The sequence below is a fragment of the Myotis myotis genome, unplaced genomic scaffold (genome assembly GCF_014108235.1).
Source record: "Myotis myotis isolate mMyoMyo1 unplaced genomic scaffold, mMyoMyo1.p scaffold_m19_p_3, whole genome shotgun sequence".
Classification (NCBI taxonomy): domain Eukaryota; kingdom Metazoa; phylum Chordata; class Mammalia; order Chiroptera; family Vespertilionidae; genus Myotis; species Myotis myotis.
The window spans coordinates 103,499,288-103,514,753 of record NW_023416335.1 but is presented as its reverse complement, the minus strand read 5'-3'; the positions used below and the strand labels follow the sequence as shown (position 1 = coordinate 103,514,753).

The 15,466-nt window shown below is 42.7% G+C and overlaps 1 protein-coding gene across 1 annotated transcript in view; it reads right to left on the bottom strand.

The window, feature by feature from the left end:
* Positions 1-15,466, bottom strand: part of FREM2 (FRAS1 related extracellular matrix 2) — a 328,691-nt gene that overhangs the window by 53,058 nt on the left and 260,167 nt on the right. The window contains exon 12 of the mRNA XM_036299332.1: positions 231-361. Coding sequence (XP_036155225.1) covers positions 231-361 — 131 coding nt within the window. The remainder of the gene's footprint in view (positions 1-230; positions 362-15,466) is intronic.

Genomic DNA, 15,466 nt, shown 5'->3' with positions numbered 1-15,466 from the left:
CTCTAGTCCTTGAGTTTCTATAAAAATGATTTTTCAAACAAAGACACGAATCTCTTGATTATAATCTAATAGGAGCAAAATTTATTTAGGAGTTAAAAGGGATAATGCACATCTCCTTTATATAAGGCTTGTACAGAGTCCCATTACTATATTGTACACTATGAGATGCTTATATGCAATTTCCCTGATAAAATGTTAGCTATGAATTTGTACCTGTATTTATTACTTACCTGTGTCTCTGCTATCATATTTTCATCAGGTTTTAGGTGAACAGTGAAGGCCTCTCTCATCTCTCTAACCCCATCGTGGATTACTTCAATTTCAACAATGTGCTGGGTTTCTCCCTCCTTAAATTCAATTTCTATAAGTGCAAAATCACAAATTTAAATATTTTACATATGAATATGAGTTTTTGTTAAGCTTTTTTGTGAGCAATTCACAATGTGAAATACATTTTACAATATGGACCAGTGTGTATGTGTGTGTGTGTGTGTGTGTGTGTGTGTGAATGAAATGGAATAAAAAGTTTTTTAAAATCACCTATTTCTACTATATTCATTACTCTAATATTTTCTATTCTATTCCATTCTATCCTGAAAAAAATTTAATCATAAGCTACTAAATTTATTTATTGGACTTCAGTTTGAAAAAATGCTGAGTTATGGAAAGGATAATCAACAGTTCTAATACCAGGACACAACCAGAAAAACTTGCATCTTACTTCCCAAAATTTCTAAACCAACAGGACATAAGTCAAATGAATATGGTCCCAGATATTATTGAATGTGAACAGTATTTACATTATGTATATATCTGGAAAAGCTGAATGTAAAATTAAGATTTTATCAACATATCAAATTATATCTTAAATTATATCTCTTATTGTTGATGTTAATCTTGGAAACTTAAAACCTTTTTTTAAAGATAAATATTAATGGTATTTTTTCTCTCATCCCTGTCCTTCCTCACTAAACAAAATTGCTTCATTATCTTGAAAACTAAGCCTAATTCTGTGAATCCCTTTGAACCCTCTTACTTTAAAATCCTGAAAATGTTAAAATTTAATTGATTTTATTGAACTCATGAATAAGCAGCTGACTATAGTATGAAACCCGTATAAACTATTTTGTAGTTTTACTATACCTTTTTAGAAAATGGCACAGAAGTTTAAATAAAGAAGATAATCATGAATCCCAGCAACAACACAGCACTGGTAACTATTACGCAGCCAGCTCTGGGCAGTGAACTTCCACTAGACAGAGAGGCCCTATAGCCTCAGAGGCCAACCCCAGAGCACCGCCATCCAGAGGCTGACCCACAAACTGACTCTTTGCTAAACACAAAATAAGGCAGTCTGGGAAACAAATGCGGCTTGCTTTAAAATAAAGACTGTGGTTTACAACACAGAGGAACAGTGTATCGCAGGGAAACTCAACACTCTCCTGAATACCTGGCAGGTCTAAGGCGAGCCACACTGAAGAATAGAAGAACCGAAGGACCTTCACTACTGCAATATTTTTTTTTTTTCATTTTTCACCTTTTAACTAAGAAACCAATTTTTTTTATTTTTTTTATTTTTTTTTTCTTTTCTTCTTTTTTTTTCTTCTTTTTTTCATCACCTGATTTTACCCTTTTAATTACTACCTTCTTATTTTTAACCAGTATTATTACTGCTACCATTTTACCATTTTTTTTTTAAAGTGCCATTTTATTTTCTCTTTATTTTATTTTGGGATTAGTGTTCTCCATTCTATTTTCATCGTTATATTATTGGTTGTTTCTAGTTTGCATTCATCTCCAGGGAGCTGTTGCTGGAATTTGTTGGGATTAATGGCTGTTCTATAGGAGTATTCTCCTCATATAAAAAAGTCTCTTCCCCTCTTCCACTTCATTCTCTCTTTTCGCTCTTTTTTTTCTTTTCTTTTCTTTTCTCGCTTTTATTTTCCCCCATCCTTTTTCCCAATTTCATTTTTGCACTCCTCTTTTTGGTCCCTACTTTTCTTTTCTTTTTTCTCTTTTATCTTTTTCTCTTCCTTCTTCCTTATCCCCTAACTCTCTTAATTCAGGTGGTGACCTTTATTTGGGGTTATTAATATTGTGAATATATTTGGGTATAGTGCCTGGTGCGTGGTGCCTTGTTGTGTTGTATTTTGTGCCTTTAAATCAATGCAGCAGATCCAAGCAACAGCAACCTCCTGAGCACCACACCCTCTGCTGAGGAACAGCAGCTGTACGTGAAACCTCGCACCACCAGCCAGAAGAGCCACCACAGCTGTGAACAGCACCCACCAGAGGAGCTGCTGCCAACTGAAGAGCAGCTGCTACCGCAACCGCCTGAAGAGCAACCACAGACCAAGGAGTCACTGCCACCAAGGGAGCAGCCACTGAATGACTCAACGTTTAGATATGTCAGTGAGATCAAACATGGGTAGACAAAGAAACCCCCAAAGGAAAGAGAAGGAGGACTCTCCAGAAAAGCAGCTAAGTAATACAGAGGCATGCAACATGACAGAAAAAGAATTCAGAATAAGGGTCCTAGAGTGCATAAACCGGATGGAGGAAAAAATCGACAACCTCTGCAAGAAGCAAGACGAAACAGATGAAAAAATCGATAACATATGGAAGAAGCTAGAAGAAACAGATGAAAAAATCAACAACTTAAGTAAGACCCAAGAAGAAATGAAGAGTGATATAGCTGCAATGAAAAACTCCATTGAAAGTATCAACAGTAGACTGGGTGAAGCGGAGGACCGAATTAGTGAATTAGAAGACAAGGAAGCAAAACACACCCAAATTGTACTGCAATTGGAGAAAAAAATGAAAAGACAGGAGGAGAGCCTAAGGGAGCTTTGGGACAACATGAAACAAAACAACATACGAATAATAGGGGTACCAGAACAACAGAAGGATGAACAAGGATTAGAAAACCTATTAGAAGAAATAATATCAGAAAACTTCCCTGAGGTGGGGAAGAAAAAAGTCACACAAGCCCAGAGAGTCCCAAACAAGGTGAACCCGAAAAGACCCACACCAAGACACATCATAATTACCATGGCAAATGTTCATGACAAAGAGAGAATCTTACAGGCTGCAAGAGAGAGACGGAAAGTTACATACAAGGGATCTCCCATTAGATTGTCAAATAATTTCTCAACAGAAACACATCAGGCCAGAAAAGAATGGACGGAAATTTACAAAGTGATGCAAAGCAAAGGACTGAATCCAAGAATACTCTATCCAGCAAGGCTATCATTCAAACTTGAAGGGGAAATAAGAAGCTTCACAGACAAAAAAAGGCTAAGGGAGTTTATCACCACCAAGCCAGCAATGCAAGGAATGCTAAAGGGACTGGTATAAAAATAAGAAATAAAAAGCTCAGAAAGAAAACAGCCACACAAAAACAGAAATGGCTACAAACAAGTACCTTTCAATAATAACTTTAAACGTAAACGGACTAAATGCTCCAAACAAAAGATATCGAGTGGCTGAATGGATAAAAAAACATGACCCATACATCTGCTGTCTACAAGAAACCCACCTCATTAGAAGGGACTCACACAGACTGAAAGTGAAAGGATGGAAAAATATCTTTCAGGCAAATGGAAAGGAAAAGAAAGCTGGGGTAGCAATACTTATATCGGACAAAATAGACCTCAAAGTGAAGGCCATAACAAGAGATAAGGAAGGCCACTTCATAATACTAAAGGGATCAATACAACAAGAAGATATAACCCTGGTAAACATATATGCACCCAATGCAGGAGCACCCAAATTCATAAAAAAACTCCTGGAAGATATCAAAGGAGAGATCGACAACAATACAATCATAGTAGGGGACTTTAATACACCACTAACAGCACTGGATAAGTTCTATAGACAAACAATCAGCAAAGATACAGCAATCCTAAATGACTCACTAGATCAGATGGACTTAATAGACATCTTCAGAACACTTCACCCCAAAGCCAGGGGATATACGTTCTTCTCAAGTGCTCATGGGACATATTCAAAAATAGACCATATATTGGGTCACAAGCAAATTATCCCCAAATTCAAGAAAATTGAAATCATAAAAAGCGTCTTCGCAGACCACGATGGCATAATATTAGAAATAAACTACAATAAAAACAACCCAAAATACTCAAACACCTGGAAGCTGAATAGCATGCTATTAAATATTGATTGGGTTACCAATGAAATCAAAGAAGAAATTCGAAACATCCTGGAAACTAATGACAATGAAAACACAACAATCCAAAACCTATGGGACACACTGAAAGCAGTCCTGAGAGGGAAGTTTATAGCTCTACAGGCCTATCTCAAAAAACAAGAAAAAATGGTAGTAAATCATCTAACTCTACAACTCAAAGAATTAGAAAGAGAGCAACAAGAAAACCCCAGAGTGAGCAGAAGGAAGGAGATAATAAAGATTAGAGCAGAAATAAATGACATAGAGACCTAAAAAACAATACAGAAAATCAATGAAACCAAGAGCTGGTTCTTTGAAAGGATAAACAAGATTGACAAACCTCTAGCCAGACTCACCAAGAAGCAAAGAGAGAGGACCCAAATAAACAAAATCAGAAACGATAGAGGCGAAATAACAACAGACCCCACAGAAATACAAATGATTGTTAAAAAATACTTTGGACAGCTCTACTCCAACAAACTAGACAACCTGGAGGAAATGGACAAATTCCTAGAAAAATACAACATTCCAAAACTCAATCAGGAAGAATCTAATAATCTCAACAGGCCAATAACTATGGAAGAAATTGAAGCAGTCATCAAAAAGCTTCCAGCAAACAAAAGCCCAGGACCAGACGGCTTCACAGGGGAGTTTTACCAAACATTCAAGGAAGAACTAAAACCTATCCTCCTCAGACTACTACAAAAAATTCAAGAGGAAGGAACACTTCCAAGCTCATTCTATGAAGCCAGCATCACCCTAATACCAAAACCAGGTAAAGACAACACAATGAAAGAGAATTACAGGCCAATATCCCTCATGAACATAGATGCCAAAATCCTTAACAAAATCTTAGCAAATCGGATCCAGCAGTACATCAGAAAGATCATACACCATGACCAAGTAGGATTTATCCCAGGGATGAAAGGATGGTACAATATCCGCAAATCAATAAACGTGATACATCACATAAACAAATTGAAAGAAAAAAACCACATGGTCATATCAATTGATGCAGAAAAAGCGTTTGACAAAATTCAACACCCATTTTTGATAAAAGCTCTCAGCAAGGTGGGAGTAGAAGGATCATACCTCAACATAATAAAAGCCATATATGACAGGCCCACAGCCAACATCATACTCAATGGACAAAAACTAACACCATTTCCCCTAAGAACAGGAACAAGACAGGGATGCCCCCTCTCACCACTCCTGTTCAACATAGTACTGGAATTGTTAGCCATTGCAATTCGGCAAGAAGAAGAAATAAAAGGCATCCAAATTGGAAAAGAGGAAGTAAAACTGTCCTTATTTGCAGACGACATGATATTATACATACAAAACCCTAGAGACTCCATCAAAAAGCTACTGGACTTAATACATGAATTTGGCAATGTAGCAGGATACAAAATTAACCCCAAGAAATCCGAGGCATTTCTATACACCAATAGTGAACTTTCAGAAAGAGAGATTATAAAAACAATCCAGTTTACCATCGCACCAAAAAAATTAAGCTACCTAGGAATAAACTTAACTAAAGAGGTAAAAGACCTCTACTCAGAAAACTACAGGACGTTGAAAAAAGATATAGAGGAAGACATAAACAGATGGAAGAACATACCGTGTTCATGGATTGGTAGAATCAACATCATTAAAATGTCCATACTACCCAAAGCAATCTATAAATTCAACGCACTTCCCATTAAAATACCAACGGCATACTTCAGAGATCTAGAACGAACTCTCCAAAAATTCATCTGGAATAAAAAAAGACCCCGAATAGCTGCAGCAATCCTGAAAAAGACCAAAGTAGGTGGGATCTCAATACCGGATATCAAGTTGTATTACAAAGCCACTGTTCTCAAAACTGCCTGGTACTGGCACAAGAATAGGCATATAGATCAATGGAATAGAATAGAGAGCCCAGAAATCGGCCCGAACCAATATGCTCAATTAATATTTGACAAAGGAGGCAAGAACATACAATGGAGCCAAGATAGTCTCTTCAATAAATGGTGTTGGGAAAATTGGACAGATATATGCAAGAAAATGAAACTAGACCATCAACTTACACCATACACAAAAATAAACTCAAAATGGATAAAGGACTTAAATGTACGACAGGAAACCATAAAAATTTTAGAAGAATCCAAAGGCAACAAAATCTCAGACATATGCCGAAGCAATTTCTTCACTGATACAGCTCCTAGGGCACTTGAAACTAAAGAGAAAATGAACAAATGGGACTACATCAAAATAAAAAGCTTCTGCACAGCAAAAGAAACCATCAACAAAACAACGAGAAAACCCACTGTGTGGGAAAACATATTTGCCAATGTCATATCTGATAAGGGCCTAATCTCCAAAATTTATAGGGAACTCATACAACTTAACAAAAGGAAGATAAACAATCCAATCAAAAAATGGGCAAAGGACCTAAATAGACACCTTTCAAAAGAGGACATTCAGAAAGCCAAGAGACATATGAAAACATGCTCAAAGTCACTAATCATCCGAGAGATGCAAATCAAAACAACAATGAGGTACCATCTCACACCTGTCAGACTGGCTATCATCAACAAATCAACAAACGACAAGTGCTGGAGAGGATGTGGAGAAAAAGGAACACTTGTGCACTGCTGGTGGGAATGCAGACTGGTGCAGCCACTATGGAAGACAGTATGGAGTTTCCTTAAAAAACTGAAAATGGAACTCCCATTTGACCCTGTGATCACACTTCTAGGAATATATCCCAAGAAACCAGAAACACCAATCAGAAAGGATATATGCACCCCTATGTTCATAGCAGCACAATTCACCATAGCTAAGATCTGGAAACAGCCTAAGTGCCCATCAGTAGATGAATGGATTAGAAAACTGTGGTACATCTACACGATGGAATACTATGCTGCTCTAAAAAGGAAGGAACTCTTGCCATTTGCAACGTCATGGATGGAACTGAAGAGCATTATGCTAAGTGAAATAAGCCAGTCAATGAAGGAAAAATACCACATGATCTCACTCATTCATGGATAATAGAGACCATTATAAACTTTTGAACAATAATAGATACAGAGGCAGAGCTGCCTCAAACAGATTGTCAAACTGCAGCAGGAAGGCCGGGGAGGGTTGCGGGGCAGGAGGTAGGGGGGTAAGAGATCAACTAAAGGACTTGTATGCATGCATATAAGCATAACCAGTGGACATAAGACATTGGGGGATAGGGGAGGCTAGGGGAATGTCTAGGGCGGGGGGATAAAATGGACACATATGTAATACCCTTTGTAATACTTTAAGCAATAAAAAAAAAAAAGAAGATAATCATTCCAATTAAAAAAGATAACAGATGATGCCTTCTGATCTAACTGCAGTTCAGTCATTATAATTCAAAATTATAAGTCTTAAAATGAGGCAGAAGAAAATGTGCTCCAATGTATTTTTCCTTTCCTACTTCTCCTTTATAATTGTCAATTATAAAAAATAGAGGCCGAATGCACAAAATTCGTGCAAGAGTAGGCCCTTCCTTCTCCCATCTCCTGGCACTGGCTTCCCTTTGGCATCTGGGACCCGGGCTTTGCTCTGGCCACCAGCAGGCACTTGGGACCCAGGCTTCCTTTGTCTGGAAGGACGTCCAGTCTAATTAGCACATTATGCTTTTATTATTATAGAAGTGTTTAAAACTGAGTTAGGAAGCCAGGCTCATCTTTAAAATTAGTTCTGTGTCTAGATACAGCCATTTTACACATTAGCCTTACCATGTTCTGTCTTTGATTCCACATACCCTGAAAGAGCTCATGGCACTTGTTCCAAAAGAAAAACATAGGCGATCATTTCTGGCCCACCAATTTGTTTAGTTTGACCGTGAGACATTGCATTAAAAAAATTAGTTTCTAACACTTAAAAATCTGTGTATTTCATAGGAAAGTATAGATTTTTGAGTTCTTTTGAACTTTTCTGTCTGCAACAGTCAGCTGGCTATGATAGCACAGGCTTTTTTTTTTTCTTTCTCAGCAGTGAATAGATTTTCCATCACTCCATTCTCACCCCAACCCCAAAACACTTCCCTTGCTTCACTCATTCTATAGCTTGTCTTAGCCCTATAAGCATTCAAGTTTTGTAACCCTCTGAATTGCACAAACTCAATTTCTAAGAAGTTAAAAACTTAAGTGTTTATTTTAAACTAGAGGCTCAGTGCACGAAATTCATGCGCTTGGGGGAGGGGGCAGTCCCTCAGCCCAGCCTGCACCCTCTCACAGTCCAGAAACCCTTGGGGGATGTCTGACTGATGGCTTAGGCCCATTCCCTGTGGGGAGAGGGCCTTAGCCATCAGTCAGGCATCCTTAGCACTGCTGTGGAGGTGGGAGAGGCTCCTGCCACCGCTGCTGTGCTCGCCAGCCATGAGCCCAGCTTCTGGCTGAGCAGCGCTCCCCTTGTGGGAACGCACTGACCATCAGGGGGCAGCTCCTGCATTGAGCATCTGCCCCCTTGTGGTCAGTGCATATCATAGCGACTGGTCGTTGTGCAGTTTGGTCCATTTGCATATTAGCCTTTTATTATATAGGATGTTAAATTATTATTTTCTTAGAGTACATGTGTTAGGTGATAGTTGTTTTCTCAACTATTTTAGTCTTTATCTGTTACTTTAAACATTTTTTAGCATAAATATTTCACCTTGTATTCTATATTTAAGTTTTTCTGTTTATTTGAAATGACTGATTTAAATTTGTAACATAAAAGGAAAAATTAGAGCATAGTATTTCAGAAAATATTTCCTTTTTTGGTATGCTTTGATTCTCTTTATCTTTTTTAAATTATAAATTTAAATTTATTTTTTACTTAACTACAGTTGTTGTATAATATTATATTGGTTATACTAGCTTCAGGTGTACAATATTAGGCATTTTTAACTTATAATGTGATTACCCCACTAATTCTAGTAAGTATCTGTCACTGTGTAAACTTATCACAATATTACTGACCATGTTCCCCTTCCCTTTTTCACTAACCTCCCTAACTCCTCCCTTCTGGCAAATCATCCCTTTGGCCTCTGTTCCTATGAATCTGTTTTTATTTTGTTTGCTTGTTTTGTTTTCAAAGTCCATGTATAAGTGAAATCACATGGAATTTGTCTTTCTCTGACTTATTTCACTTAGCCTCATACCTTGTAGACCCATCCATGTTGTTGCAAATTGCACCCCTAGGAAAACAGTATGGCGATCCCTCAAAAAACTAAAAATAGATATACTATACAACCCAGCAATTTCATTTCTGGGTACTTACCCAGAGAACACTAATTTGAAAAGATATGTGCCCCCCTATGTTCACTGCAGAATAATTTCCCATAGTCAAGATATGGAAGCAATCTAGGTGTCCATCAATAGATGAATGAATAAAGATGTGATACATCTATACAATGGAATGTTACACATCTATAACAAGAATGGAATATTGCCATTTGTGACAACATGGAAGGATTAGAAAATAGTACTTAAATTTTTATTATAAATATTATAAACAGCAAGCTGGCATTTATGTGATAAAAAAGAAACAGGCTGGCCCCAGCTGGGTGGCTCAGCTGGTTAGAGCATCATCCCATGCATCAGAAAGATTGTAGGTTCAATTCCTGGTCAGGCACATTCCTAAATTGTGGGTTCAATATCTGGTCAGGGAATGTACAGGAGGCAACCTGAGAGATGTGTCTCTCTCACATTGATGTTTTGCTCTCTCTCTCCTTACCTTTCTAAATTAATAAACACATTCTCAGGTGAGGATTAAAAAAAAATGACACAGGCTGTTTTAATGTTATTTAACATTTTTCTGACTGTCAATTTATTGCATAGATATAATTTTTTTGAAAGAGAGTAAGAGAGAGGGAGAGGGAGAGAGAGAAAAAGAGAGAGAGAGAGAGAGAGAGAGAGAGAGAGAGAGAGAGAGAGAGAGAAGCATGGATTGGTTGCCTCCCATACACACCCCGGCCAGGACCGAACCTGCAATCTGGTATGTACCCTGACCGGGAATCAATCCTATGACCTTTCCATGTACAGAATGATGCTCTAACCAACTGGGACAAACTGGCCAGGGCTGCATAGATATAATTTTGTTTCTGTTTTAGCAAAGAATATTTGTTTTATTTCTAAGAAAAACATCTACTTCTCAAGGTCGTATTTTGCATATTTAGAAGGTGTTTCCTTCATATAAAACCTGTGTATTAAGAGGCTTACTTTAGCCTGACTGGAGTGTTTCAGTTGGTTGAGTACTGTCCTGTGCACCACAAGGCTGTCAGTTAAATTCCTGTATAGAAACTATTGATGTTTTTCTCTCACATAAATGTCTCCTCTCTCTCTCTCTTTCTCCCTCTCACTAATCATGTTCTTGGGGACAATAAAAAATAAATAATAGACTTATTTTAGATCTTATAATTTAGTGATAAGCAGTATTTTTCTCTCATTTTTGGTGGTATCTGATTTATTTCAAATATATCATCATCTTATATAATAAAGAGCTAATATGCAAATGCTCATCACACCCTCACACTGTCACACCATAACAACTCAGACACTCAACACTGGGGAGAGAGGAATGGGGACCAGCCAGGCTGTGTGGCCTGGGAGAGGGACAAGCTACCTGCCCCGCAGTCCCAGGTGCCAGCGCCTACGGCTTCGGTCTGAGCGAAGTTGCCCGCCCACGGTCCCCTGAGGCTGCAGCTGGCCTGGGCGAAGCCAGCCCAGGTCCTGGGTCCCTGCAGCCAGCCAAAGGAGGGAATCCTGGGTCCTGGGTGAGGGGCGAGGCAGAGGTGGTTAGGGGTGATCAGGCCAGAAGGGAAGGAGTTAGGGGCAATCAGGCAGGCAGGCAGTGGTGGTTAGGGGTGATCAGGCAGTCAGGCAGGCAGAGGGGTTAGGGACGATCAGGCAAGCATGGAGGCGAGTGGTTAGGAGCCAGTGGTCCCAGATTTCAAGAGGTAGTTGGACATCCCCTGTAGGGTCCCAGATTGGAGAGGGTATAGGCTGGCCTGAGGGACCCCCCAATGGACGAATTTTGTGCACCAGGCCTCTAGTCCTATCTAATAAAAGAGAAACATGGTAATTAGCGTATGACCGCTACCCTTCCCATTGGCTAATCAGGGCAATATGCAAATTAACTGCCAGCCAAGATGGCAGCCGGAAGCCAGGCAGCTTGAAACTAACATGAGGCTTGCTTGCTTCAGTGATGGAGGACTCCAACGTTCCCTGCCTGCCTTGCTGGCCTCTGAGCTGTAACTCTAAGCAACTATGTTACAAATATAGAAGCTAAACAAAACCCCAGAAACCTGCTTTAGTCCACCGGGCTTCAGCCAGCAGGATCACAACATTGTTTCAAATACAGAAGGTAAACAAAGGCCAGAAACCTGCTTTCAGCAGCAGAGGCCTAAGAGCTGGAGCCTCAGAGCTAAAGCTGGCCCAGAATTAAAAAAAAAAGAAAAAAAGGAGCAGTTGGGAGCTTCAGTCACCCGCCAGCCTGAAAACAGCCCTCAGCCCCTCACCCAGACTGGCCAGCACCCCAGTGGGGACCCCCACCCTGATCCAGGACACCCTTCAGGGCAAACCAGCAGGCCCCCACCCGTGCACCAGGCCTCTATCCTATATAGTAAAAGGGTAATATGCCTCCCAGCACCGGGATCAGTGGAGCCACGAGGCCTCCTGGCACTGGGATCAGCATGACAGGGGCCAGCGCCCAAACCCCCTGATCGCCCTGCGGCTCTGTGTGTGACAGGGGGCGGGGCCACAATCTCCCTATCCGCCCTACTCTGTTCGTGACAGGGGAAGGCGCCCCAACCCCCTGATCAGCCCTGCTCTGTGCCTGATAGGGGGGAGCTCCCCAACCCCCTGATTGCCCTGTGGCTCTGTGTGTGACAGGCTGCGGTCCCCCAACCCCTTGATAAGCCCTGCTTTGTGTGTGACAGGGTGTGGCACCCCCCACCCCCCCACCCCCACGGGCCCTGCTCTGTGTGTGACGAGGTAGAGCCATAACCTCCCCATCGGCCCTGCCCTGAGTGTGACAGTGGCGGTGCCCCAAACCCCTGATCTGCCCTACTCTGTGCGTGACAGGGGGGAGCTCCCCAATCCCCTGATCGGCCCTGCTCTGTGCGTGACAGGGGGGAGCTCCCCAACCCTCTGATGGGCCCTGCTCTGTGCATGACAGGGGGGAGCTCCCCAACCCCCTGACCGACCCTGCTCTGTGCGTGACAGGGTATGGAGCCCCAACCCCCCTGATGGGCCCTGCTCTGTGAGTGATGGGGGCAGCTCCCCAACTCCCTGATTGGCCCTGCTCTGTGCATGACAGGGGGTGGCGCCGCAACCTGCCCATCGACCCTGCCTTGAGTGTGACAGGGGGTGGTGCCCCAACCCCCGAATCAGCCCTACCCTGAGCGTGACTGAGGGTGGCATTGCAACCTCCCGATCCGCCCTGTTCTGTGCATGACAGGGGCGGCACCCCAACTCCCCAGTCAGCCCTGCTCTGAGCCCGACCAGGGGCTGCACCTAGGGATTGGGCCTGCCCTCTGACACCCGGGAGCAGACCTAAGCCAGCAGGTTGTTATCTCCTGAGGGGTCCCAGACTGCGAGAGTGCACAGGCCGGGCTGAGGGACCCCTCCTACCCCCCGAGTGCACAAATTTTTGTGCACCGGGCCTCTAGTCTATATATATAAAAGCCAAGCGACCGGAATGCCAGAATGACTGGAATGACCGTTTGTTATGATGCCCACTGCATCCGGCCAACTGGCCCAATTGGGGGGGGCGGTCCCTCCCCCCAGCTGGCCCCTAGTCTGATCGGGGGTGGGGCCAGCTGGCCAACCTCCTGTGGCCCCTCCCCCCGACTGGCCCCACCCTCAATCAGGGTGTTGTGGGCCGTTTGGGGGTGGGACCAGTGAGGGGGAGGTGTTGCGGGCAGTTGGCCAGCTGGCCCTGCCCTTGATTGGGGTGGGGGAGCCAATCGGGGGCCAGGCCAGCCAGGGGGAAGGGTGTAGGAGGTTGGCCAGCCAGCCCTGCCCCCAATCCATCTGGGGCTGGCTGGGGGATAGGGCTGCCTCCCGATTGGGCCTGTTGGCTGGCTGCAGTGGGCATCATAGCGACTGGTCGTTCTGGCATTCTGGTCACCTGGCTTTTATATATATAGATTATTGTATCTTTTTCCACATGAACTGTAAACCTACTTGTTGGAGTACTTACTCCTGAACCCTGCTTCCCTGCTCACTGTGGAGCTTGTGGGAGCAAGTTTCTCTTTGATCCTGCTCAACTACAACTGTGGGGTCTTAGTTCCCCTACCAGAAACAGGACCTTCATGGATGCCAGGTATTAGATGGAGAAGACAGAAGTCATAAGCATAGAAGAGAGACCTTATTGCAGACAAAGTAGCCATTGCTTCCACGTAGCCATTAGAGAAAACAGTTCTTCAAAGTAGCATTACAAAGTAGCCACATAAAGCAGCCCTTGCTAATACAGTAGCAAACACAGAAGCCATACCAAGCAGCTGCACACCGGCTGGTCAACAACACATCTTTACACCAACTTAGATAAAAGAGGCTTCTTGCCAAATAGTGACATCATTATTTGGGTTATATGTCCTTGTTTATATCTTATCCATATGTCCTTGTTCAATCTTCAGATTTTGCTAAAATCTCTCAAACAAGTTGAAGGTGATGACAGCATGCCCGAAACCTATCAATAAAGGCCCAAGAAAAGTACACCTGCACAGTGCATACAATATAATCTCTGTGTCCTTGCTTTTGCACCTACGTAAGGCAACTTGGCCTTGCACATCTGGCATACTCTGGACAGGGCCCCCTTCCTCAAATTAGCCTTGAATATCCAGCATACTTTGATTAGGGTTCCCACACTACTTTTGCCCCAAACTATATGCATAAAAAGTACAAAGTCTTCTGCAGAAAATGCTTTTTTTCCCCATTCTATCATTACCTTTATAACTGATTTAGTAATAACTATCAGTCTTTTTCTAAATTGTGTATGCAAGTTAGGAGATAAAGATGAATGCCTGGGAGAACTAAGATGGCCTCATAGGTAAATGCCTGTACTCACTGCCTCCCACAACCACATCAAAATTACAACTAAAATACAGAACAACCATCATTCAGAACTGACTGCAAGCTGGCTGAATGGAAGTCCTACAACTAGAGAAGTAAAGAAGAAAGCATATTGAGACTGGTAGGAGGGGCAGAGGTGCGGAATGGTCCAACACCCACGTGTGATGTGTTGTTGTTTTTTAAATCAGGAGGGAGATCATCTCTGTGGAGGCTGCCTGTGAGGAACAAGGGGTCCCTGCCCACACCAGACCCACAGCTCAGGGACCCAGAGCTGGGAAGAGAAGTCCCCATAATTATGGGCTATAAAAACCAGCAGAGATTGGGGCAGAGAGACACGGAGGCTGCTGGAGACCCAGGTGTTTTTTTAAAAGGCTGGCACATGAACTTACACGGTCCCGCTTCATCTGAGCTCCAGCGCTGGGCACAGGGAAGCTGCTCTGGGGGACCCAGACACATACTGGGAGGAACTGGATTGTCTGGCATCGGGTCAGGAACTTGGGGGCAGCTTTCTCTCAGTCAGGGGTGCTTGCAGGGGTAACTGTTCCTGTGATGAGACCTCCCCTGTGGCAGGGCTGACTGGCAGCCATATCTGTTGGCTCCATCCTGATGATTCCCTGAGACCCCACGCCATCCAGTTTGCAGTCCCTCCAAACCTGTTTGCAGCAGCTTATCCATATGTCCTTGTTCAATCTTCAGATTTTGCTAAAATCTCTCAAACAAGGTGAAGATGGTGACAGCATGCCTGAAACCTGAAACCTATCAATAAAAGGCCCAAGACCTAGCACTAGCACCAGCCTGCTTTGCTTCATAGCTAGGCCTTGCCTGGGCATCTCAAAGCCCAATACAAATAGCTCCTGCAGGATGTCCCCAGACTGGCTGACTTTGCACCTCCCTGGAGGCCCTAGAGCCAGTGCACCTGATGGAAAGCTTCAGACCACAACAGATTACAACTCTACACATCCACAAGTGACACACTCAAGAGGCCAACTCAGTGAGCACCAAAGCCCCACTGAAGCAAGTCCTGCTCCTTAAGGGTGTTTTCTGCACAGCAGCTCTCCCACTGTAGTCATAGCATGTTCTCACAGCCAGTTGGCCTAGAGGTCAATTCTTCCCAGAGATGCCAATAGCAATGAAGGTTCAACTATAAGACTATGCACACAGCCTACACCGGGGGTCACCTAGAGTACCCAGCTAAGGTGAC